General features: G+C 43.1%; 1 protein-coding gene across 1 annotated transcript in view; it reads left to right on the forward strand.

The window, feature by feature from the left end:
- Window positions 1–25,233, forward strand: part of herc1 (HECT and RLD domain containing E3 ubiquitin protein ligase family member 1) — a 153,956-nt gene that overhangs the window by 12,532 nt on the left and 116,191 nt on the right. The window contains 12 exon segments of the mRNA XM_083794082.1: window positions 4,251–4,562; window positions 5,666–5,762; window positions 6,141–6,284; window positions 9,684–9,811; window positions 11,189–11,333; window positions 12,654–12,825; window positions 13,784–13,918; window positions 16,174–16,339; window positions 18,701–18,826; window positions 19,594–19,815; window positions 20,706–20,858; window positions 24,394–24,526. Coding sequence (XP_083650208.1) covers window positions 4,251–4,562; window positions 5,666–5,762; window positions 6,141–6,284; window positions 9,684–9,811; window positions 11,189–11,333; window positions 12,654–12,825; window positions 13,784–13,918; window positions 16,174–16,339; window positions 18,701–18,826; window positions 19,594–19,815; window positions 20,706–20,858; window positions 24,394–24,526 — 1,933 coding nt within the window.

Consider the following 25,233-nt stretch of genomic DNA (forward strand, 5'->3'; position numbering starts at 1 on the left):
TGTGAGTGAGTGTGTGTGTGTGTGTGTGCGCAACGCCGTTTCTACTGTTATGTCAGAAAGGCCACATGCAGCGTTTATGAGAGAGAGAGAGAGAGAGAGAGAGAGGGGGGGGGGGGGGAGTGACCGGCTGCCGCCACCGCGCAATCAATCAATCAATCAATCAATCAATCACTCACTCCACACCGATCAGCAACCCCTCTCACTTCCCCCCTCTCTCTCTCTCTCTCTACCCCTGTATCTCTCTCTCTCTCGTTATGTTTAATAGTTAATAGTGCGCATTGTATTATATATTATATATATAGTAAGCTAGTATATGTTTTTCGTTAATAATAATACATGCTAATTATTATTGAACCATTTCAAATATTTATATTTCACTATACGAATTTATGCTCCATTTTACCGATCTAGCCTGTCTGTCTGTCGGCCGGCATCTGATCTACAAGCTCACGCATCGCAGCGGACAGCGGTTGATTATCGCTGGGCCGCAGCGGGTCTATATCCCCCCCGGCCCCCCCCCCCCCCCTCCTGCAGAAGTCATAGCTTGCCATAATTCCAATGATCATTTGCCGTCTGATTGATATGCAACGAACGTAGGCTATTGGTTTTATAAACGGCAGATCGGAGAGCGCGGTTCTGCGCAGCCCCGTGCGCCTTGTGGATCAGAGCGCACAGGGGTTAATGATAATACTATATTATATACATGTAGGCCTAATAGGTATATGACAGACAGACAGCCAGCCAGTCTGTCTGTCAGTTAGCCAGTCAGCTATATATAGCCAGTCAGCCAGCCAAATAAAAACATGGCACATAGATGACACAAGACTCAGTGAGAATAGCATAATGTATCATACAGCGAATGAAAGCAAACTTCCCAAGGATGTGTGTGTGTGTGTGTGTGTGTGTGTGTGTGTGTGTGTGTGTGTGTGTGTGTGTGTGTGTGTGTGTGTGTGTGTGTGTGTGTGTGTGTGTGTGTGTGTGTGTGTGTGTGTGTGTGTGTGTGTGTGTGTGTGTGTGTGTGTGTGTGTGTGTGTGTGAGAGAGACCTATAAACTCTCGTCCTCTCTCTCTCCTAATTATTGTGCAGCGCAGCTGTACACACACACACACACACACACACACACACACACACACACCGAGTACTAAGTAAGTAGCCTATAGGCTACGGCTCTAAAAACATTAAATACTGCGGGAGCATTTATTAGCACACTGAACAAAGTTGGATTTGTACATTGCAGAAACTGCAGAATGCAGGTTTATCAGAGCGATATAGTGCAGCTGTGAGTGAGTAGCTGCTGCTGCTGAGTCCGTGCACCAATAGAGCGACCACGGCAGCGGCACGTATGCTTGAAATATTAAATAAAAATATGTCGGGCTTCCGGGCCGGGCCCGGGCCGTTTCTGGACTGTACCAACGGGCTTAGGGCCGGACGGGCCTTAACTCCACGGGCCCCTATATTTTAGGCCCGTGCAGGGCTCTAGTGTGTGTGTGTGTGTGTGTGTGTGTGTGTGTGTGTGTGTGTGTGTGTGTGTGTGTGTGTGTGTGTGTGTGTGTGTGTGTGTGTGTGTGTGTGTGTGTGTGTGTGTGTGTGTTAAATGTGGTCATTTAAATGTAGGCCTATTATATATACACGCACCATACAAGCACCTATATTATATAATGTGTTATACAAATGGGCAATCAACATATAGCAGCACCCCCCCACCAGCAGATGTATATAAACATGGAATTGCGCTATGATATTAAAATGGACTGAGCTGTGATTGTGCCGTACTGCGCCGGCTGGTGGCCACTGGCCTATTATGCCTATAAATGCATATCATGCCTGTTGGTGAAATATAAACATCTAAAATGGTTCAGTAATAATTAGCATAAGTTATTATTAACGAAAAACATCTAATACTATTTTAAATTGGTCTAATAAAGTTAGTAACTAATCAGAAGCAGCAACCATTTTGTTTCAAACAACTATAGACCAATAAAATAGTAAGCTAGTATTTATGTTTTTCGTTAATAATAATACATGCTAATTATTATTGAACGCAAGTACGCTGGTATGTACGCTATGGTACACTATAAGCTTGTATATCTGTTTATTTTAAGCATGCGCCGCATTCTGTCAGAATCTCGTGTGTGTGTGTGTGTGTGTGTGTGTGTGTGTGTGTGTGTGTGCGCACGCACACATGTGTCACACATGATGTGTGCTATATATGTTATAGCTAGAGACCCAGAGGCAGAGACATATTTATTTAAAATCATCCTGGCACAGGCCTATAGACAACAACTCCGCGGGTGCGCAAGAGCCGAAGCACCCGCTGGCAAAATAATAAGCCAATAATAATAAGTTGCGGGGCGGGTGCCTTAATATAGGCTACTCTAAGGTGGGCACCCACTGTCGTTATAGGAACCTTCTGCCCTTGATGAACGGAGCACATTTATCTCTCTCCCCCCCCCCCCCCCCCCCCCCCTAGTCTTTTTTTCAGTATGAGGCTATACGCAGCATCTACACAAAGTGCAAAGGGACCCCCCCCCCAAGGGTCCACATGGGGGGGGGGGGGGGGGAGAGGCACACGGATAGGAGCACAAGCGCTCTCAGACTGTATAGGTGCGAGAATATACACACACACACACACACACACACACACACACACACACACACACACACAGACGGACCCCCGTGGACTACCGTGACCCCCCCAGGGGTCCACAGACGCGGGTCGGGCCATCCCGTATGTAGGAAGGCCGCCCGAGGAGCTGGTAGATCTGCTATATTTTCGGTGGGCAAAAGAGGTGACAGCTCTGGAACACAGGGTCGCCTGGGGACGGCGAAGGGCTCCACGGAACCGGACCGGCAAGGTGCACGCGGTGGTGCCAGGCCCGGGTGCGTGGGCCGATCCCCGGGCACGATGCGCGCGGAAAAAGGCCTGCTGGAACCCCAGAGAACCACTCCACAGGGAAAAGGCACCCTTTCAATAGCGCGACGAGTCCTATATACGTCGACGTATTATAAAATACGTCGGGTATTATAAAATCCGTCGTGGCGGTTTGATCATTTGAATACGTATTTTATAATACGTCGGGACGGCCCCGACGAAATTAAACCGCGGGGCGAATTATACGTCGAAGTATTATAAAATACGTCTGGTATTATAAAATCCGTCGTGGCGGTTTGATCATTTGAATACGTATTTTATAATACGTCGGGACGGCCCCGACGAAATTAAACCGCGGGGCGAATTATTATTTAAGCCACGAAGTATTATTCAATAAGCCACGACGCAAAATGATTCAGTCACAACCTAGGTCGTCCGCCGTGAATGGATTTCGCTGTCTCTCCTAAATGGGTTAATATAGGTATTGTTCAATGTGCTCCAGTGTGTTCTCTACCATAATGCTGTGTTGTTCTGCTCCTGTGATGCATCGGACCTGCCTTTGTTTGGCGGAGGCACGGCACTATTCCCTTTTAGAGTGTGGCAATCTGGCAGACATTCTGCTTTATTGATCCATTCATACTTTATGGCGACGACGGGCCCAGGGTTTCCTATAGACCTTTTTTTGCCCCGGCGCCGCATCATGCCTAAAATCTCTGGCACCATGCCAAGAAAAAAATTTATTGGAGTGAAATATGTAATATTATACTACAGGCAATTGGTTGAAATAAGCTCTCAAGCTGTGCTGAAATGGCCATGACAGCACACCTTCCTAGACGTTAATAGAAGATTTGAGAACGGATTAATAAAAAAAAAGAAAAAAGTGTGTTAAGAAACTTCTCTCCTCTACCTTTTTTTTTTACAAAAATGTTTAGATTGTCATTATCGTGAGAACGATGGCTTCCATTTTCGCATTGCAACGTTTCAGGACTAGAAAGCCTGCAGTTTATATTAGCTTGGTTTACCCCTCGATGATGTCACTGCAGGACGGTTTCTGAACTGCCCACAGACCGAGTAGAAAAAAAATTGCGCATTTTTTCATGATTATTAGTGAGGACCTATTAAATGAAGAAAAGTGGTGAAGTGGTCCTTTAATCTAATTAATGAATGAATCAATCCAGAGATTCTCCCCCCCCCGGCCAGCACCGGGGCAAAGCTTTTTCCTGCAGGAAACACTTGAGAGAGCATATGGGTTTAGTAAAATTAAAGAAATGCCTTATTCTTCAAATTCGTTTTTACTTGACATGTTTTCACTTGTCATGAATGATCTCGGGCCATGATCCCAGCCATCTCATGTTCACCGTGGCTCCATTCTCTGCAGATCGAGGCGGGCCAATACTGCACTTTCGTAATATCTTCCGACGGCTCGGTACGGGCCTGTGGAAAAGGCAGTTATGGTCGCCTGGGTCTCGGGGACTCGAATAACCAGTCGACACTCAAGAAGCTGACCTTTGAACCCCATCGTGCCATCAAGAAAGTGTCATCGTCCAAGGGTTCCGATGGCCACACGCTGGCCTTCACCACCGAGGGCGAGGTCTTCAGCTGGGGCGATGGAGACTATGGTAAACTGGGCCACGGAAACAGTTCCACACAGAAGTACCCTAAACTTATCCAAGGGCCGCTGCAAGGAAAGGTAATTATTGAGATCATTATTTTTATTTTGGCAGCTGCACCAAGAGCTGTTACATACTCCTATTTTACAGCTGTAATGCCGAAATGATTTAGGCTCGTCAGACATTTTCAGTAGCACCAAAGAGCCGACTTTAGGACGGTACCCGCCCACTCAATCTCAGACATTTAATGGTTAGTTTTCAGATTCTGAGCTCTTCACATTTCAAAAGTGTTCAGGAGCACAAAACTGAACAGAACAGATATATCAGAATGATTGGTCAGATATTGTAGTCTCTAACAGACTTCAGATCAGAGATATCAGAATGATTGGTCAGATACTGTAGTCTCTAGCACCATTCAGGCTAGAGATATTACATGTTACTTCATGAACATGGACAGCTTTTTGTTTTAGAGAAAAATGGATCAATCACGTGTGTGTTTGAAAGTATTTCCAGCTCTAAGCCAAATGAGGTCAAACAAGCACATTCTGCTTTGAGCTTCAAGTAATATTACTTATTAATATGTAAGTAAAGTGACTTAATGATAACGTGCCCCAAGTCAAAGTACGGTCCTCAGAGAGAGAGAGAGAGAGAGAGAGAGAGAGAGAGAGAGAGAGAGAATTAGTGATTGGATTGACCGTGTATGATGAGTTTATAGTTTACACTATGTAAACTGTAAACTCATCATGCTCTTCATTGGTAACAAATCTCAGTGGTCGTTTAACTCAGAGTGTAAAGATGGACCCGTAATGAATAATGATCCATTTGGGCTTCATGTTTGCACTCTTTTTATACACACTAAATTAAAAGCAATGATTTTATCCTCAGCCTGACAAAGCAATGAAGTGGAATACCTTTGCTTGTTTGTATGCTAATGCTGTGTGTGGTGTGTTCCTTGGGTCAGGTGGTGGTGTGTGTGTCTGCTGGCTACAGACACAGTGTATGCTAATGCTGTGTGTGGTGTGTTCCTTGGGTCAGGTGGTGGTGTGTGTGTCTGCTGGCTACAGACACAGTGTATGCTAATGCTGTGTGTGGTGTGTTCCTTGGGTCAGGTGGTGGTGTGTGTGTCTGCTGGCTACAGACACAGTGTATGCTAATGCTGTGTGTGGTGTGTTCCTTGGGTCAGGTGGTGGTGTGTGTGTCTGCTGGCTACAGACACAGTGCCGCGGTCAGTGAGGACGGAGAGTTGTACACGTGGGGCGAAGGAGATTTTGGAAGATTAGGTAAACTTTCTTGAACTTGTCTGTTTGCCATTGCCTTTTAGCTTTAACTGACACCTTAAACTTCACATGCTGTAGTAGTGTAGATTAAATTGCCTGCCCCTCCAGGACTGGGTTTAACTTTAATCTACTGTTAATGGGGACCTCATCAGCACAATTGTATACACCAGTAATTCTAATAATCTATCTAATTGAGCAGTAGAGACGAATAACCATCTATGTCCGATGTCTTTATTCTGACCCCTCCCTGAAAAGGCCACGTAATTTATTTATACTGTACATTGTGAATTATTAGTATGAACTTAGATGGTTCTTCGTCTCATGGACTGATAGGAGGGGCTTCTTGTACAGACAGCTAATATTTTTTTTCTTTTTTTGTAGGTCATGGGGACAGCAACAGCCGAAACATTCCCACCCTGGTGAAAGACATCAGCAATGTTGGCGAGGTCTCCTGTGGAAGCTCTCACACCATTGCTCTGTCCAAGGATGGACGGACTGTTTGGTCCTTTGGGGGCGGCGACAACGGTGGGTGAAACTTTCCTCCCTCCCGTTGAGCTGCTGCTGCTTAATGTGTTGTCTTTGTACGTTCTCCTAACTCCTAATAGAGCGCCAAAGACCTGACGTCACTCGCTCATCCCCTGGTTCATGGACCTTTTTCTCTATAGAGAATAACATGGGGTCATCTTAAAATCGTCTCATATAAGAATTGTGGTCCAAAAATAAACAAACTGTCTCTGTGAAATTGTCGGGGAGGTGTCCCTGTATCGTTTCGTCATATTTCATGTAGTCTGTTTCAGACTACATTACTCTGTGACTGTCTTTGACAGACTCAAAGACAGAGTCACAGAGATTAGCTGCACACGGACAGACTCAAAGACAGAGTCACAGAATCCTGGGGACGAAATATAATCCCTGCTGTTCCAGCCTGGCCGAGATAAAGATGTGATTTTTATACCTGATGCTTTTTTTTTTAAACTTTCATGTGACTATTTGCCCGTGTTGTTCATTGATGAGGGATCATGCGTACTCTGATTACTAAGAGTCTGCTAAATAACCCAAATTGTAATCGTTTACAATGTCCTACATCAGCAGAATATTTTAAAATGTAGTGGCAGACAGTGCTGCAGAAATGTATTCCTGTGACTGTTCATGCTTGGTGGTCGATCACTGAATGCATGCTATTGATTCTGCTGAATGGCTGTGTTCCTTTCTTGTTCCAAAGCAACAACAAAGCATTTCACACATTCTCGGGGTGGGAACCCCTTTTGGTGTTTTAAGCATTATGTTTTACTTTAGCTATTGAAAAATAGCAGATCTACAAGCTCGTAGCGTGGCACTCGCCAACCTTGTAGATCTGCTATTTTAGAAAATTTGTGAAAATGTGGCGCAAATCTTTGAATATATATTCTTTCAGAGCGAATGTTTTTAATTCAAATCTATGCTTCTGGGTGGGTCCCTGGAACAACATAATCAGATGGGGGTCGGCGGCCAATTACATACTATTTGGGGGTCCTTGACATGAAAATGTTTGAGAACGTAGATTTTTCTGAAAACTGTCATGATTTAGAAGCCATTTGTAGAATCGACCTCAGGTCTAAATGGGTTAAACTGCAGATAATTGTCGCTGACTGTTGGGCAGAAAACCATGTATGTTACTTTTCAGGAATTGGAAACAAAATAGCCTTTGATCCAATGTAGTTTATTATTTAGTCACAAGCCCCTTTTAAACCCACCGACACCCTCAACTACTTTTAGTTTAACTTTGACATTTTGCACATTGTACAACCATTCATTTTTGAGAAAACATTTAAAGTTAAAGGAGAGTTTCGTGCTAGAAGGCTTTCTTACCTTTAGTTGTCGTTGTTAGGTCTGCACCAAAGTGGTCCAGGTGTTATTTTGTGCAAAAACACATCATTGGCTATTTCCCCTATACACCACTACAAGCCCTGAATGGGGCACTGGGTTTTAGTACTAATTCACTTATTTCCATGGCTCAAAAAAAATATATTTTTGGTATAAATCCTCTCTTCAGAATGTCAACAGTATAGCGTCACACGCGAGACTTGGCTAGCTCCATGCAGAGGATGGAGCTCCATGCTAGAGGATGGATCTCCATGCTAGAGGATGGAGCTAGAGGATGGAGCTCCATGCTAGAGCAGGGGTTTTCAACTGGTTTTGATCCAGGGACCACCATTCTGACTAGCAGCAGCCTGGGGACCACCACTGTTGTGTCGGGTGGGTTCATCGTAGATCTACGATGGACCCACCCGACACAATAGTGGTGGGGCATTCATGCACCATGGGTTAAGATTGTTTTTGTTTTCTTCTTACTTGTTACTCACTAATCACACTATCACAGGCTACATTCATGAGCTGGACAAAAAAAACTAAGTATTTTATTATCAAAAGTTTAACAAAAGTGTTTTTTACTTTTACTTTTACTAAGCAGGACTCAAAATAAGTCTCAAAATAATAATCCATTTCAGTTAATCACCCAAACACATTTGACACATTTGACAGTCACAGTAGGTTTGTTTCTGACAACCCCCCCCCCCCCCCCCACACACACACACAGAAACAGAATATATATTTTTTATTCTATTAATCTAATAATCTTCTCTATTCACTATTCAATTGATCCGCGGCACATATTATAACTCTATGGCAGGGAGATTTGACTTTCCCAAACGTATTATTATGAATTGGATGAATAATTATGGCAACGCAACGTCTTACCGTGCTTGCCTTGGGCAGCAAGCACGGTAAGCATGCATGCTTTGGGTGGAAGCACAACATGCGTTGGGTGGAAGAGAAGGATGGTTGTTCCGCTGCAGCAGCTGATGGCTCCGTCAGCTTTATTTGACACGTTGAGCACTTGACTTTTTGAATTGTAATGTTAGATTCGACTTAAGTTATTATTATTATTCACAAACAAGTAAAAATAGTGCAAATAAGTTTTATATATATATTAGAAAGGTAAAAAAAAAAGTAAAGAAAAAAAGGCAAAAATACAACTTTTCTGAACGCCTGTCTGCGGACCACCAGCAGTACCTCCGCGGACCACCAGGGGGCCGCGGACCACCGGTTGAAAACCCCTGTGCTAGAGGATGGAGCTCCATGCTAGAGGATGGAGCTCCATACAGAGGATGGAGCTAGAGGATGGAGCTCCATGCTAGAGGATGGAGCTCCATGCTAGAGGATGCACCTAACGTGTTCTAGCATGAGATTCTCCTTTAACAGATTCTATACATAGGACGTCTGAGAACGTCATAAGGACCCCGAAATATTAGTACTATTGACGTGTGAGGACGTCCTAGCGACGTCCCAGCGACGCGGGGCGAGATAAGAATATTCAGAATATCCATATCCAAGGCGCTCTCCGCGGTGATGAATGGATCGATATGCTGGCGCTTCATTTCTGCATCCGTCTCTCCCGCAAAATATGAACGTTTTTTGGAGCGTAAAACAATATATTAAGATGATCGGGGATGTGAGGTCCCTTTGTAAAGTCAACTTTTTTAGGCAAGTGTTTCCTGTTTCATGGCTTTCAAAGTAAAAGCGATCAGACAACTCTGGCACTCTATAGCCTTTATTTTGAAGGCACTTCCTGTACTAAATGTGTTAATGGATTCTGGTGAACAAACGATACAGTGGACCGACACTGCGCAAAAAGCATGGAATACATTATACATTATATTACAGGAAACTCCTGTTAAACTTTCCAACAAACTACGGTAAACTCCCGAATTGTACCATCACACCTGTATTATATTACCGTATATTATATGCCTGCTAAACTTGAGGTTTACGGGAAAAATACAGTTCCCGTAATTGCCGTTAACTCCTCTTTTCATGCAGTGCGACTTGATGTTTTTGCACCCGGCTGTACAGATACTGTATTAAATCAGCCTAATCATTCTACAGGGAAACTGGGCCACGGTGACACCAACCGAGTGTACAAACCCAAAGTTGTCGAGGCTCTGCAAGGCATGTTCATCAGGAAGGTGTGTGCAGGAAGCCAGTCATCTCTCGCCTTGACCTCCACTGGACAGGTGAGGCTAACATACTGAACCCTTGACCTCCACTGGACAGGTGAGGCTTAACCTTGACCTCCACTGGACAGGTGAGGCTTAACCTTGACCTCCACTGGACAGGTGAGGCTTAACCTTGACCTCCACTGGACAGGTGAGGCTGACATACTGAAACCTTGACCTCCACTGGACAGGTGAGGCTGACATACTGAAACCTTGACCTCCACTGGACAGTGGCCTTGTGGTTAGAATGTCCGACCTGAAACTGGGAGGTTGGGGTGGTCGATCCCCGGCCGGGTCATACCAAAGACCCCAATGCCTCCCTGCTTGGCACTCGGCATCAATGGGTTGGATTTGGGGGGGTCAAATCAACTTCCGGTAATCAAATGATTTCTGAGCGCGGCATGGTTAAATGCGGAGAACAGATTTCACTGCGGTAACGTGTGTGACAAATCGTACGACTTTGACTTTGGCTAGATGAGGATACCTTAATGGCAGTGGTTCTCAAACTGGACCCCCACTTTTGCTACATTAGGCCACTTTTGATAACATTTATTTATTTTGACCCAAGTCTACACTATAAAACCCTCAGTGTTCATTTCTACTATAATGACTATGTTTTTTCACACACATACAGTATTTGGCACAATGTGAAAGACACACAAGTAATCGTGCTTTATATTTAACCGTGCAATGGTTTCACTTTGGAAAAAAAACAGATCTATAAGCTGTCAAGCTTTGTAGATCAGTTCTTTTTGGCAAGCCACACAACCATAAATTACTGTGCATGTTTGTGGCAGCGTGTAATATACGTTGCTTATTACAACATGGCTTGGTTGAATGCTTGATTCTGATTGGTCAATCGCACAATTCAGTGGTGTGTTATTTCTTGATAATGACCGCTCCACTCTATAATCAAACCCTCGGAGCACCTGCTGCACGGCTGCGCCCCGCTTGATTTACTGCTGTTTCCAATTCAACATGACAGCCATGTAACACAATGTCAGTAACAGCTAAACATTGCTCTCAAAAATGTTTTTGAAAACATTTGAGCGAGAAATAGACGAAGCAGTAAAACCCGATTTTTTTTTTGTTGATCAACTCACTTCCTTGTTTTGCGACAGTGCTGCAGCTGGGCAGACGCCGGCCAGCGCCACACTTTTATTACCGCAAGCAAGGAAATGACTCGTTTCGTTGTGTTTTGGCTCTATTTATTAATTTATGTATTAATGTAGCCATGTAATAAGCGGGATAATGTCTGGCTAATGGTCATTGTTGCTTTGCGTCGGTGGTTAAAACCCCCTTATCTCCCGACAATGACCGCCCTAGGCAGACATTATCCCTTACATATCACATAATTTACATTGCCTAATAGTAAACATCACATGTGTTTTGCAGGTGTACGCGTGGGGCTGTGGAGCCTGTCTGGGATGTGGCTCGTCCGAGGCCACGGCACTGAGACCAAAGCTAATCGAGGAGCTAGCCACCACACGGGTGGTGGACATCTCCATAGGGGACAGCCACTGTCTTGCCCTGTCACATGGTAGTCTCTCTCTCTCTCTCTCTCTCTCTCTCTCTGTAACACTGTGTGACTCCCTCTCTGTCTTTGTACTGCTTATCTGGCCTTGGTTAAATATAAGCAGCTGACAGTTTATTGACTTCTTGCACACATTTCAATGCCGTCTTAGTTCCACAGCTCCTAAAAGTGCTGATCTGGCCAATATCCAGGGTGCACGGTGCTCTGCCGATGTGTAGAGTTTTTGTTGTTTATAAAGTACAAGTGTAACAGATGTGTCCTCACTATAGCATGACGTCATGGCCTGTGTCCCCTCTGCTCTGTACTTTCTGATACAGTACATGGAGTCACTACGGTCATTTCAGCTCAAATTCTATGGTTGTTTAAATCGAGTGTAACATTGAATCCCTGACCTCACAGACTTTTGTAATCTGAATTCTAACCAGCAAGGCGCCTGAGGGCGAGAAGCGACCTCGCCCCAAAAGGGGCCAAAACTACCCATTACAATCAGAACTGCAGACTCACTCCCAATCTACCGTACTCTGAAAAGCCACATATTCAGAGTCCATCTTGGCCCGTATAGCACTTGCTCTAGACCGACGACCTTACAGGCGTATGCATGAAAAGTCTCAAATTATGTAACTTAGATAGCATGTAGACATAGCTCTATATTGTATATGCATACAGTAGTTTCATTATATAGATATTCCACTGTTACGTTCTTAGCTTATGTAAGATTCATGATAGCTATTTTTTCATGTATGTGATGTATTGCCATGTTTTTGTTCTTGCTTAACCCATTCTGAACGGGCACCCATTTTGGTGTCGGCATCATGTCATGCTTTAGCTATTGAAAAATAGCAGATCTACAAGCTCATATCGCGCCACCGAGTGGCGCGATACGAGCTTGTAGGTCTGCTATTTTTGAAAAAAATCGAAGAGCGACTGACATTTCTAGAATCTGATCTCAGGTCAGAATGGGTTCATCAGACCAGTGTGTGTCCGGCGGAAACCTGGTATGAATCTGATCTCAGGTCAGAATGGGTTAATGTAAGTCGCTCTGGACTACGGTCCTGTTTATTCAATTCATAGAGACATTTAAAGACAGACAATTCTATACAATAATATGCAAAAAACATCATATATACAGTATATGAGACTATGAGTAGTAAAAGGAAAGATGTACAGTAAATAGGAGGGTCATTTCTGTTGATAAGCATAGACCTTTTACTTTTTACAGGGGCCAGTAGTTACACTTTACAGTCGCCTGTAGATAACCACCAAGAAGATAACAACAGGCAGTCGCCCAGCGCTAATCTGTTTTCCTCATCCATCCTAAAAATGCAGACAATGAAGTTTACGCATGGGGCAACAACTCCATGGGCCAGTGTGGCCAGGGAAACTCCACAGGACCAATCACCAAGCCCAAGAAGGTGGTGGGTCTGGACGGGGTCGCCATCCAGCAGATCTCAGCCGGCACCTCGCACAGCCTGGCCTGGACGGCCCTGCCCCGGGACAGGTCAGCCACCAGCAGGCTAAATATACATGGCTGTGTGTTTCACGGGGACTGTTGACATAGGGGGGAATGTAGACACTTGATGTCACAACACAGCTAAGTGCCTCCATGCAGAATTGCCGGGGGGGGGGGCTTGCATAATGCATGTCAAAGATCATATCAGGCTGTGTGTCCTACACTAAAAGAAAGTCTTCTTCGACTAAAATGGCCAATTAAGCTGTAACAAATTGTCAGCTAAAAGACCAGCCTTTTTTCAGATTGTGGAGGTTGAGAACTGATCATTCTTGACTACCGGTACTACTATAGCTACAGGTCTAAAATACTGGTTATATCTATAGCATACAATAACTCTGCTCATATAAATTAATGCAGTGGTTTTTAATTATTGTTAAACATCTTCATTACTTAATTTACAAGAAGTCTACACAATTAGATAATGTAGAATTGTTATTCTGATCAACGTGTGTTATCTATTGTGGAAACAATGTTATCCAACAACAAACTGTTTGTTAGTGTTGGGTCTTTACGTCCATGCTAAACTATTTTGAAAATCATTTTTCAATACTTAAAATAGCCAATCCACAAGCTCACAACGTGTCGATGTAGATTGGCTATTTTAACTATTCAAAAATGTTTTTCAAAATAGTAAAATAAATAAATAGGCAAAGTAGTTTAAGGTTAAGGGGTCCATGTCATCAAATGGTGGTCCGTGGTCCGTTTATTTGTTGATGAAATTGTCAATATATTTAGTCTTAGTTTTAGTCATCATAGCTTAGTTTTCATTTAGTTTCGTTTGTGACGAACATTTTTCGTCTTAGCTTTAGTTGACGAAATCAACACTGGCTCAAATGCCGAATAAATAACGGGCCATGGCATTAAAATGGTTGAAAACCACATAATTAATGGATTCATTATTTACAGTAATAATGAATGAATGATGTTGTCGTCTGTGGCTCCGTAGGCAAGTGGTGGCGTGGCACAGGCCTTACTGCGTCGACTTGGAAGAAAGTACCTTCTCTCACCTCCGATCCTTCCTGGAGCGCTACTGCGACGGAATCAACAGTGAGGTGCCCCCCCTCCCGTTTCCCTCCTCCAGGTAAGATCACTCACTGACCCGGCCCTAAAACGTCGGGTCGGGCAGAGTTTGAGAACTCTAATTCAGGTCTCCATGGGATGGGTAATCGATAGGGGAAAAAATAGGTCATTTTGGAGGTGAACTATCCCTTTTGGAAGAGAATGCCAAGAGATATAAAGAGACAATACAATATGAATATGAAAAATTACTAGGGCTGTCAAATTAGCTGAGTTAATTAATTTGTGAAATTAATTAGATAAAAAAGGTTAATTTTTAATCCATACTTGGATGACCCGCCCCATACATCAGTGTTGTTTTTGACAGCAAATTTTGATTTTAGTTTTAGTCATAGTTTTTTTTATAGTTTTCATTTAGTTTTAGGCACATTTTAGTCACCTGCAATGTTTTAATGTTAGTCTAGTTTAATGTTAGTAAAGCTAACAACGCATTGTGAGCTTGTACTGTAGATCTGCTATTTTCTGCATGCAGCCAAGTGTAAAATGACATACTGTATAGTGGATCTCTTGTCCACTAGTCCCTTCCTACCATTTTTGTCTAGTTTTTATTTGTTTATTTAGTCATAGTTTTAGTCACCATATACAGTAGCTTAGTTTTCATTTAGTTTCCATTTAGTTTAGTTTCGTCAGTGAAAAAAGGTAGTCGACAAAGGTTTTTTTCGTATTAGTTTTAGTCGACGAAATCAACACTGTGCACTATCTAGCCCTATCTGGATGGCAATAACCAACATATGTTGCTTATTGCCCTAACTAAAAGGATGCACAATTTACATACTGTAGGCAGCGGCTCAAATCAAAAGGGGTGAGAGACAGAGACACACTGGATTTGTTATAAAGAATAAAACATACTGTGCATTACATATATCCGCCTTCTGACAAAACATGTTTTTCATCATGTTTACTGTACATTTATTATATCATCCTATTATAGGGCTCTCTAGATAGTAGACAGAAACATCTGTTAATCATCCCTACAGACACCGTGGTAAGGCTGTGTGTTATCTCTGCACTGCAGGAACACTCAACGCACAGCATGGGAAGCATAATCACCCTCAACCACCACTGCCACCCTCATTTTTAAACATGTTTTGGAATAACAAAAATAGTTTTTTTACTCATGCGCCATATACTTTGTAAATGAAAATGCACACGAAGAACAGGTTCTTAATGTCAGTCTTTAATTTTTCTCTCCTCGTTTTAGTCATTTATGCCAATTACTCTGTGTGATAAATAATAGGCCCCGTCACTGCCACACCATACTGCTGCTCCTGTGGGAGCCACGTATAGAATCAATTAACACATTGTGTGTGCCCACTGCCCACACAACCCTTTGCATTTTCATGCAAAGGGTCAGATACAATATTCCAACTAAAGGTGAGAAAGCCTTCTAGCACGAAACTCTCCTTTAATGGTGGCTGATCGACATGGCTGATTTTACACTTGGTTCTGTTCTTAAATTAGCAGATCTACAAGCTCAGAATGTCAGCTTGTAGATCTGCTATTTTCAGCATGCAACCTAGCATAAAATTGGATCTCTTGTCCACTAGTCCCTCCCTAACATATTGGTGTAGTTTTTATTTGTTGACGAAATTTCTAATATATTTATTCTTAGTTTTAGTCATCATAGCTTATTTCTTTATTCAGTTTTCATCACTGAAAAAAATGTAGTCGACGGACATTTGTCGTCATAGTATTCGACGATATCAACACTGTAAGGCAGTCTGGCACACATTGTGAACTGTGAAGTGATATTTTCCAATTCACTAAAATGGCTAGTTGGATTTGAACCTATTCCTTCAAAATAGGAGCTCTGGGGTGCTGGAAAGACATGGCCGCTTTTACTCTGAAACCCCCCCCAGGAAACAATCAGGGAAAAAAACGGATAAATATTTTGCTAGCTTACCTTGCTCTCGATTCTATTATATCGCTAGAATCTCCAAAGCGTTCATATTTTGATCGAGAGGCGGACGAGGAGCAGAAATGAAGTGCTTAGTATATCCATCAAATCAAAACCACAGAGAGCGCCCTGGATTAGGAGAAACGAGGCATTCTTTCTGCTAAGCTAAGTGAACGGTAAGCTAATATGACGAAGAGAGAAGTATGGTGACCGAGAGTCCGACTGAATCTTTTTAAAAAGGATGGACGGAAACGGTTAAAAAGGGCGTGTGTGATTTCACATAATGTGCATAGTCGAGGGCTAAGTGAACGTGGAGCACTACCCTCTTACGAGTGTTTGCTGATAAATGTGGAAACCTGCAGGGAACATCACAACTTCCTCAAACTCTGCCTGCGGCTGCTCTCCAATCACCTCGCTCTGGCTCTGGCTGGGGGCGTGGCCACCAGTATCCTTGGTCGACAGGCCAGGCCGCTGCGCAACCTGCTGTTCAGACTGATGGACTCCTCTGTGCCTGACGAGATACAAGAGGTAGCACGCACGCACGCACGCACGCACGCACGCACGCATGCACGCACGCACGCACGCACGCACGCACGCACTGAATTTGGTATGTTATGGATGATGTAACGAGCAGCCAAGCCATTATCACACGTAATACACTTTCCATTAACTCGGGGGGGGGGGGGGGGGGGGGCTGAATTGGCTGAATGGCTGGAAAATGGAAATTGGAAATTAAGAGTTTACATAGTATGTGGTGCATGGGGTCGTGAGACATGGCCAAAGCATTTCTGGGGGTCCCCAGCCAAAAACGTTGAGAACCCCTGTATTTACCCGTTTAGACCTGAGACAGATTCTACAAATGTCTTCTAAATCCTGACATATTTCTGAAAAAACGATGTTTCTATGTCAGTCATTCTCAACCTTTTTCATGTCATGGACCCCCAAATATGTTGTTCCAGGGGACACCCCCCAGAAGCAGAGATTTAAGTTAAACATTTTCGCTCTTAAAGAATATATATATTCAAAGATTTGTGCCACATTTTCTTGATTTTTCCATTACATGAAGCCATTGCTGCCACGTTAATAAAAAAATCACACCCGTGTGAAGTGAGGGGCGCTCTTATCATCCATCATCATACATCATAATACATCATCTCATTCCAGCCAGTGATTATAGTCCTCACCTTTGTCTGTAATGTTTGTGTTTACGCAAACACTCAAAGATGGCCATTCGTTGTCAATGGCATTTAATGTTTGTGTACGCTAAAAGCTGGACATTGGCCCCTCAAAAATATATGAAAATAATCTCGTTTGAAACGGGTGGTTTCTTTTTTAGTATCACAATGAAAACTCATTTTTCAAGCTTTTCAATAAAAACATCATCATCTCATTCTGGCCAATCACAATGCTTCTGTTTACACACACCCATACGAGGGGCTGGCGCCCCTCAAAAATCACACTTGTGTGAAGTGAGGGGCACCCACTGTATTTATATCGGCCACAGGACATCTTGCGTCATCATTCTAGTGCCCCTAAACAAACAGTAAAGTCCATAGACTTGGCTGGCAAACGATTTACGCCATAAGTGCTCTAAACAAATATTAAAAATCCATAGACTTGGCTGCCATATGATGTAATCTCTCAAAAATACCATCACAGTTTTTGAGGTACGCTAGCCCCTCCTATTTCCAGCTTTGTCTGTGTGAATTTAGCGATGATTTGATTGCCTGACTACCCCATAGTGATGATTTGATTGGCTGACCAAAGTACATATTGAGAATTAATAGTGAGGGGCAGAGAATTGTGATTGGCCTGAACCACATTTGTGATGATTTGATTGGCTGATCCCGGAATGTGATGTATGATTGATGATGGTGATAAGAGGGCCACTCACTTCACACTGGCATGATTTTTCTTAATTTTCTTTACATTAAATGTTTTCATATTAATGTTCATTCAAATCTTAGCGTTTAGCCAATCACATGGGGGCCCACTTACATCATCACGGTCCACAGGTTGGGATGTGATCTGGATGGGGCGGCGGTGGCTCAGGGGTAGAGTGGCCACTAGGGGGCGGCGGTGGCTCAGGGGTAGAGTGGCTGGATGGGAACCGCAAGGTTGTCAGTTCGAACCATAGACTGTAAAAACATAATGGACAAAGTGTTCGCCGGGTCTGATATGGACGTAAAATGAAGCCAGTCAGTCCTTGTATTGTAAATCGCCATCTTTCTAGATCCGTTTTGGCCTAGCTGGCCATTGGCTGGCCCAGACAACGAGGCGGGACTTCCCCCCTTCTTCTTAGTTGGTTTTTATTTTGACTCAAATGGGGGGTGGCTCCCGTACATAGACTGTAACGGTAGCCACGCCCCCTCAACTCGACTTTATGGTCATTTTTTTAATAAATGGGACCATAATTTTCCAAAAAGAATATTATGACATGAGACTTTAAACTAGTGACTGGAAGCAGAAAGTATTCATGACCATGTTTATTAAGGTAATACAGTCTAGGTGAAGTTGGGTCCAAATACATGGACCTCTATGGGGATATGGGTTTTTTGGGCCCAATGACAGCGCCACAACAGGCCATTATATGAACTTTCAGGATGTCCCGATTTCCTTTGTGGCTTCACAAAATATCTGCCTGACTGCCCCCCTGGTTCGAACCCGGGCTCCCCCAGAGTTAGTGTGTAAGTGTCCTTGAGCAACCCCTAATTTCTCCTGGTGTGCAGATTGGTGCCTTGCATGGTTTCCTCTGCCATCGGTGTATGAATGTGTGTGTGAATGGGTGAATGTAATAATGCACAATCTATGTAAAAGTGCTTTGGATAAAGGCGCTATATAAATGTACCATTTACCATGTGTTGTCTTATGTGGTGTGGTTGTTGTCAGGCGGTGATCGAGACTCTGTCTGTGGGAGCCACCATGCTGCTTCCTCCTCTGAGAGAGCGGATGGAGCTGCTCCACTCGCTGCTGCCACAAGGCCCTGACAGATGGGAGAGCCTCTCCAAAGGACAGGTACACTGACGGACGGGAGCATCCTGAAAACAAGCTCTTAGGGCAGATTCACACTATGGTGCCGTGGTGCACATTCGGGACCACTTGGCAGATGTTGTGGTAGAGCGAATGCTGTGTATACTATATTATTGAAGTGTACTTGGATATACGCATTGTGAAAGCATTGAAAACAGTTGAATGAAGTGTACTCTGATACGGATCGATGCAATGTGAAAGCACTAAAACAGTTGAAAGAAGTGTACTCTGGGTGCAAAAGAATCAAGGCCAATGTGAATCATGGCCAGCGGAGACCAGACCGTATTCGGGAACAGTTAGAATCAAACGGACTCGGTGTGAATCTGCCCTTTTAAGCACATGAAACTTAGAGTGTGTCGAAACTAGATCAAATACAATTTGGACGATCTACTTGTAGATTGGCATGCAATGCAGAAACGGTTTAAATCTTAAAATGCTCTAAATAGTGTTTTCTTTTAAATACAGTGATAATATTTAGAGTTTAAGGCTTAAATGTGGTCTAAAAGGCATTAAAACAAACATGAAATCTGTGATAAGTTGACACTTCATTCATTGATGCTCATTTAACTCCCCTGCTAAATTTGGTGTGATATTTCTCAGGTATTAGACCGGCCTTGTTACATTTTGTATTTTTGTCATTGTCAACATAATGCCTATGAAAATCTCTCTATATTTGTTTGTTCAAAACACGTATTGGTCCTTTACTTTGTGTGTGCGTGTGTGTGTGCGTGTGCGTGTGCGTGCGCGTGCAGAGGATGCAGCTGGACATCATCTTGACCAGTCTCCAGGACCACACGCATGTGGCCTCGTTGCTGGGCTACAGTTCACCTGCCGATGGCCCCGACGTCCTCACCTCGGGCCTAGGCTTCACCGCGCCCCTAGACCCGGCCTACGGCCCCCTGGCCAGCCACCCAGACACCCACCTGGCTGAGATCCTTATGAAGACCCTGCTACGGAACCTGGGCTTCTACACCGTAAGAAGAAGCCCCCCAACGCTTAACCCATTTAGAGTTGAGGACCATTCTAAAGTCGTTTTCTGAAGAAAAAAAAACTATGTTTCTATATCAGTGGTGCTCAACCTTTTGTCAAGGACCCCCAGAATTATCTGTATTTGGCCACCGACCCCCATCTGAAAATATATTGTTCCAGGGACTCACCCAGAAGCAAAGATTTTAGTTAAAAATGGTCACTCTGAAAGAATATATATTCAAAGATTTGCAAAAAATTTAAAGATTTTTCAAAAATAGCAGATCTACAAGCTCGTAGCGTGGCACTCGGTGCTGTGCTATGAGCTTGTATATATTTAAAATATATACTATTTTCAGGAAATTAAGAAAACCTTATATATTTTTTTAAACAAAGCAATACTGCCCCATCAAAGTTGGTGGAGTTAGGAAAGTAACTTTCCATTGGTTCAATGTTTTCGAAACAACAAAGGGTGTTCAATAGCACTGATTTATGCAAAAAACTAAATCAAAACCCTCCAAAATGAAGTTAGGTGGTAACGATATGCGTTTTAGACCAAATGGACCCTTTTCGGGTCCATTTGGTTTTTATTTTACGCTCTCAAGAGTTAAAGATCTTTCTAAAGGTGTGTTCAGACTGTTAGAGCGGCGCAATTACATACAAAGCCAATGCAATGAAAGACGAGAATTGCACAAACGGGTGCGGCGCATACAAACGGAACGAACCGAGGCAAATGTATACATTCAGGTCTGAAGTCTGAACGCAGCTGGATCCATTTGGTTACCATCATTTAGCTGGGGACCACCTGGAATCCCCTCAAAGACCACTGGTTGAAAGCCAATGTGCTGGAGCATGTTTCAGTATGTGTACGTGTCTGTGTATGTTTTTATTTGTCCAGGATCAAGCATTTGGAGAGCTTGAGAAGAACAGTGACAAACTGCAACAGGGAACGTCTTCCTCCGACAGCAGCCAGCCAGCCCACCTCCACCAGCTACTGTGTTCCCTGCAGAAACAGCTGCTGGCGTACTGCCACATTAACTCTGTCACCGAGGTACAGTACTGCCACATTAACTCTGTCACCGAGGTACAGTACTGCCACATTAACTCTGTCACCGAGGTACAGTACTGTTATATTAACTCTGTCACCAAGGTACAGTACTGCCACATTAACTCTGTCACCGAGGTACAGTACTGCCACATTAACTCTGTCACCGAGGTACAGTACTGTTATATTAACTCTGTCACCGAGGTACAGTACTGCCACATTAACTCTGTCACCGAGGTACAGTACTGTTATATTAACTCTGTCACCGAGGTACAGTACTGTTATATTAACTCTGTCACCGAGGTACAGTACTGTTATATTAACTCTGTCACCGAGGTACAGTACTGCCACATTAACTCTGTCACCGAGGTACAGTACTGTTATATTAACTCTGTCACCGAGGTACAGTACTGTTATATTAACTCTGTCACCGAGGTACAGTACTGTTATATTAACTCTGTCACCAAGGTACAGTACTGCCATATTAACTCTGTCACCGAGGTACAGTACTGTTATATTAACTCTGTCACCGAGGTACAGTACTGCCATATTAACTCTGTCACCGAGGTACAGTACTGTTATATTAACTCTGTCACCGAGGTACAGTACTGTTATATTAACTCTGTCACCGAGGTACAGTACTGCCATATTAACTCTGTCACCGAGGTACAGTACTGCCATATTAACTCTGTCACCAAGGTACAGTACTGTTATATTAACTCTGTCACCGAGGTACAGTACTGTTATATTAACTCTGTCACCAAGGTACAGTACTGTTATATTAACTCTGTCACCGAGGTACAGTACTGCCATATTAACTCTGTCACCGAGGTACAGTACTGTTATATTAACTCTGTCACCGAGGTACAGTACTGCCATATTAACTCTGTCACCGAGGTACAGTACTGTTATATTAACTCTGTCACCGAGGTACAGTACTGCCATATTAACTCTGTCACCGAGGTACAGTACTGTTATATTAACTCTGTCACCGAGGTACAGTACTGTCATATTAACTCTATCACCAAGGTACAGTACTGTTATATTAACTCTATCACCAAGGTACAGTACTGTTATATTAACTCTGTCACCGAGGTACAGTACTGCCACATTAACTCTGTCACCGAGGTACAGTACTGTTATATTAACTCTGTCACCGAGGTACAGTACTGCCACATTAACTCTGTCACCGAGGTACAGTACTGTTATATTAACTCTGTCACCGAGGTACAGTACTGTTATATTAACTCTGTCACCGAGGTACAGTACTGCCATATTAACTCTGTCACCGAGGTACAGTACTGCCACATTAACTCTGTCACCGAGGTACAGTACTGTTATATTAACTCTGTCACCGAGGTACAGTACTGTTATATTAACTCTGTCACCGAGGTACAGTACTGTTATATGAACTCTGTCACCGAGGTACAGTACTGTTATATTAACTCTGTCACCGAGGTACAGTACTGCCATATTAACTCTGTCACCGAGGTACAGTACTGCCACATTAACTCTGTCACCGAGGTACAGTACTGTTATATTAACTCTGTCACCGAGGTACAGTACTGCCATATTAACTCTGTCACCGAGGTACAGTACTGTTATATTAACTCTGTCACAGAGGTACAGTACTGCCACATTAACTCTGTCACCGAGGTACAGTACTTCCATATTAACGCTGTCACCGAGGTACAGTACTGTTATATTAACTCTGTCACAGAGGTACAGTACTGCCATATTAACTCTGTCACCGAGGTACAGTACTGCCATATTAACTCTGTCACCGAGGTACAGTACTGTTATATTAACTCTGTCACCGAGGTACAGTACTGCCACATTAACTCTGTCACCGAGGTACAGTACTGTTATATTAACTCTGTCACCGAGGTACAGTACTGCCATATTAACTCTGTCACCGAGGTACAGTACTGCCATATTAACTCTGTCACCGAGGTACAGTACTGTTATATTAACTCTGTCACCGAGGTACAGTACTGCCATATTAACTCTGTCACTGAGGTACAGTACTGCCATATTAACTCTGTCACCGAGGTACAGTACTGCCATATTAACTCTGTCACTGAGGTACAGTACTGCCATATTAACTCTGTCACCGAGGTACAGTACTGTTATATTAACTCTGTCACCGAGGTACAGTACTGTTATATTAACTCTGTCACCGAGGTACAGTACTGTTATATTAACTCTGTCACCGAGGTACAGTACTGCCACATTAACTCTGTCACCGAGGTACAGTAAGCCCACATCCACCAGTTGCTGTGTTCCCTGCAGAAACAGCTGCTGGTGTACTGCCATATTAACTCTGTCACCGAGGTACTACTGGTATTACTGTGCATGTATTATACACTCCACATTTTAACCCCATTTATAAAGACCCACACTGTCGTAGAGTAGTTCCGCGTACTGCCCCCTTATTCATTTTGTGTTGTGTTTTATTTTATTTTGTAATTCGTATTTTTCCAGCCACAAAGAAGCGTTGCTGTCAAATAAAATATACAGTGGGAACAAGCTTGTTCAATTATTAGTGAGTCATCTGTTATATATTCAGATTATAATAAGTCATTGTGTAGATATGTCTACAGTCTTGTTTTGGAAGTTCCATCACTCGGCAGTGGGTGCTGACTTCTTATCACTGCCAAGGGTGCTCAAACCCCCCTCGGATCGTGACAAATCATGACAACAAACGCAATATTTTGGGCCGAACAAATAATAATAATAAAATAAAAGTGTTGTACCCTGCCATTTTTTCCTTCTTTTGCCTGTCGTCATGAAAGAGGGCAGGACTGCGGCGCTCTATAGAATGCCGATAACGGGATGTTGGCCCCATAGATATTAATAAAAAGCAAGGCTTTTGCACACCTACTGTACAGGCGACAGGTGCGTACGTAGGAGAGTGTAAGGTGCCTGGCAATGAAAAAGAACAAACCATCTTCAAATACAGTGAAAACAATGTAATCGGGAAACGGCAACGTTTCGGCCTATGCAGCCTTTATCAGGCTATCTTTGGCCCCATAGATATTAAAACAACCCCCTTATGGCCATCCTAATTCACAGTGGATTGTGCCTTCTACCTGCACTATTCATATTTTTAATTCATAATTTTAATGATAGAAAAATCTGTGACATACACACTATATCTCATTTTGAGTTTTTGACACTGCAATCTTATAGTATTAGAGACCCAGTCCTGGTGGTGGTAACATCACCCTTATGCCAATTTTGACCAAATAGAGCGAATCTGGCGATGTCATTTCCGGTTCAACGGATCACAACATCCGCTAGCTTTCTGCACTGTTACAGTCATCTGTCCGGGATGCTAAGCTATCATCGTTTATTTTAAGTCAAATTAAGCTCTAATCAAGCCCCAAATATAAATAAATTTTGCTACATTAAGCCACCGATTATAGGGAATTAAACGATTACGTCAATTACATCAAGGGCCATAAGAGGGTTACAAAGTGTGTTTGCATTGCTGTCAGTGGACCACCGGTCATGTGCTCCGCTGTGCTTCCCCATGCAGAACTCCAGCAGCGTGGCTCTGCTTCACAAACACCTGCAGCTGCTGCTGCCTCACGCCACCGACATCTTCTCCCGCTCCGCAACACTCATCAAAGAGAGCTCGTGGAACGGCAGCATCCGAGAAAAACTACAAGGTGAGCAGCACTGTTGTTGTTTTTGGCAGAGATTTTAGTTTTAGTCCTAGTCTCTTGAATAGTTTTCATTTAGTTTTTGTCACATTTTAGTCACCTGGAATGTTTTAGCGTTAGATTTTAGTCGACTAAATCTACAGTTGATTTAGTCGAACAATGTGTGGGCCTTGATGCAGTCGTAACAAATGTTTTTACACTTGCTGAAGATAGAATCTACAAGCCCTTAGGGCTTGTAGATTGTCTATTTTCAGCATGCAACTAATTGTAAAATGGCTTATACTGGATCTCTTGTCCACTAGTCCCTTCCTAACATTTTAGTCTAGTTTTTAGACGTTGTTGTAGGCTATGTGGGGATTATCTGACCAGGTACCATTTGAGTGGGCAAAACCTTACATAATACTAAATTCTACTAAATTGTATATAGGGTCAATATAAGTAAAATAATATAGCCTTTCCATGAGTATCTTTTTATATTTTTCCAAAAAGAATACAAACAGCCAATAGCATACAAGTTATGAACCTAAGGCAACTAAAACAATCGCCCTCCCTCCCCTCACTGGTGATGAAGACCAAAACTAAAGAAAAACTTAAGATAAACTAATAATGTGTGTGTGTGTGTGTGTGTGTGTGTGTCTAAATAGGATCTGTGTGTCAGATTATCGAATAGTAACACGTCTGTGTTTCCCTATAGATGTGATCTGTGTGTCAGA

The sequence above is a fragment of the Protomyctophum parallelum genome (assembly GCF_964188405.1).
Source record: "Protomyctophum parallelum genome assembly, chromosome: 2".
In the NCBI taxonomy this organism is placed as follows: domain Eukaryota; kingdom Metazoa; phylum Chordata; class Actinopteri; order Myctophiformes; family Myctophidae; genus Protomyctophum; species Protomyctophum parallelum.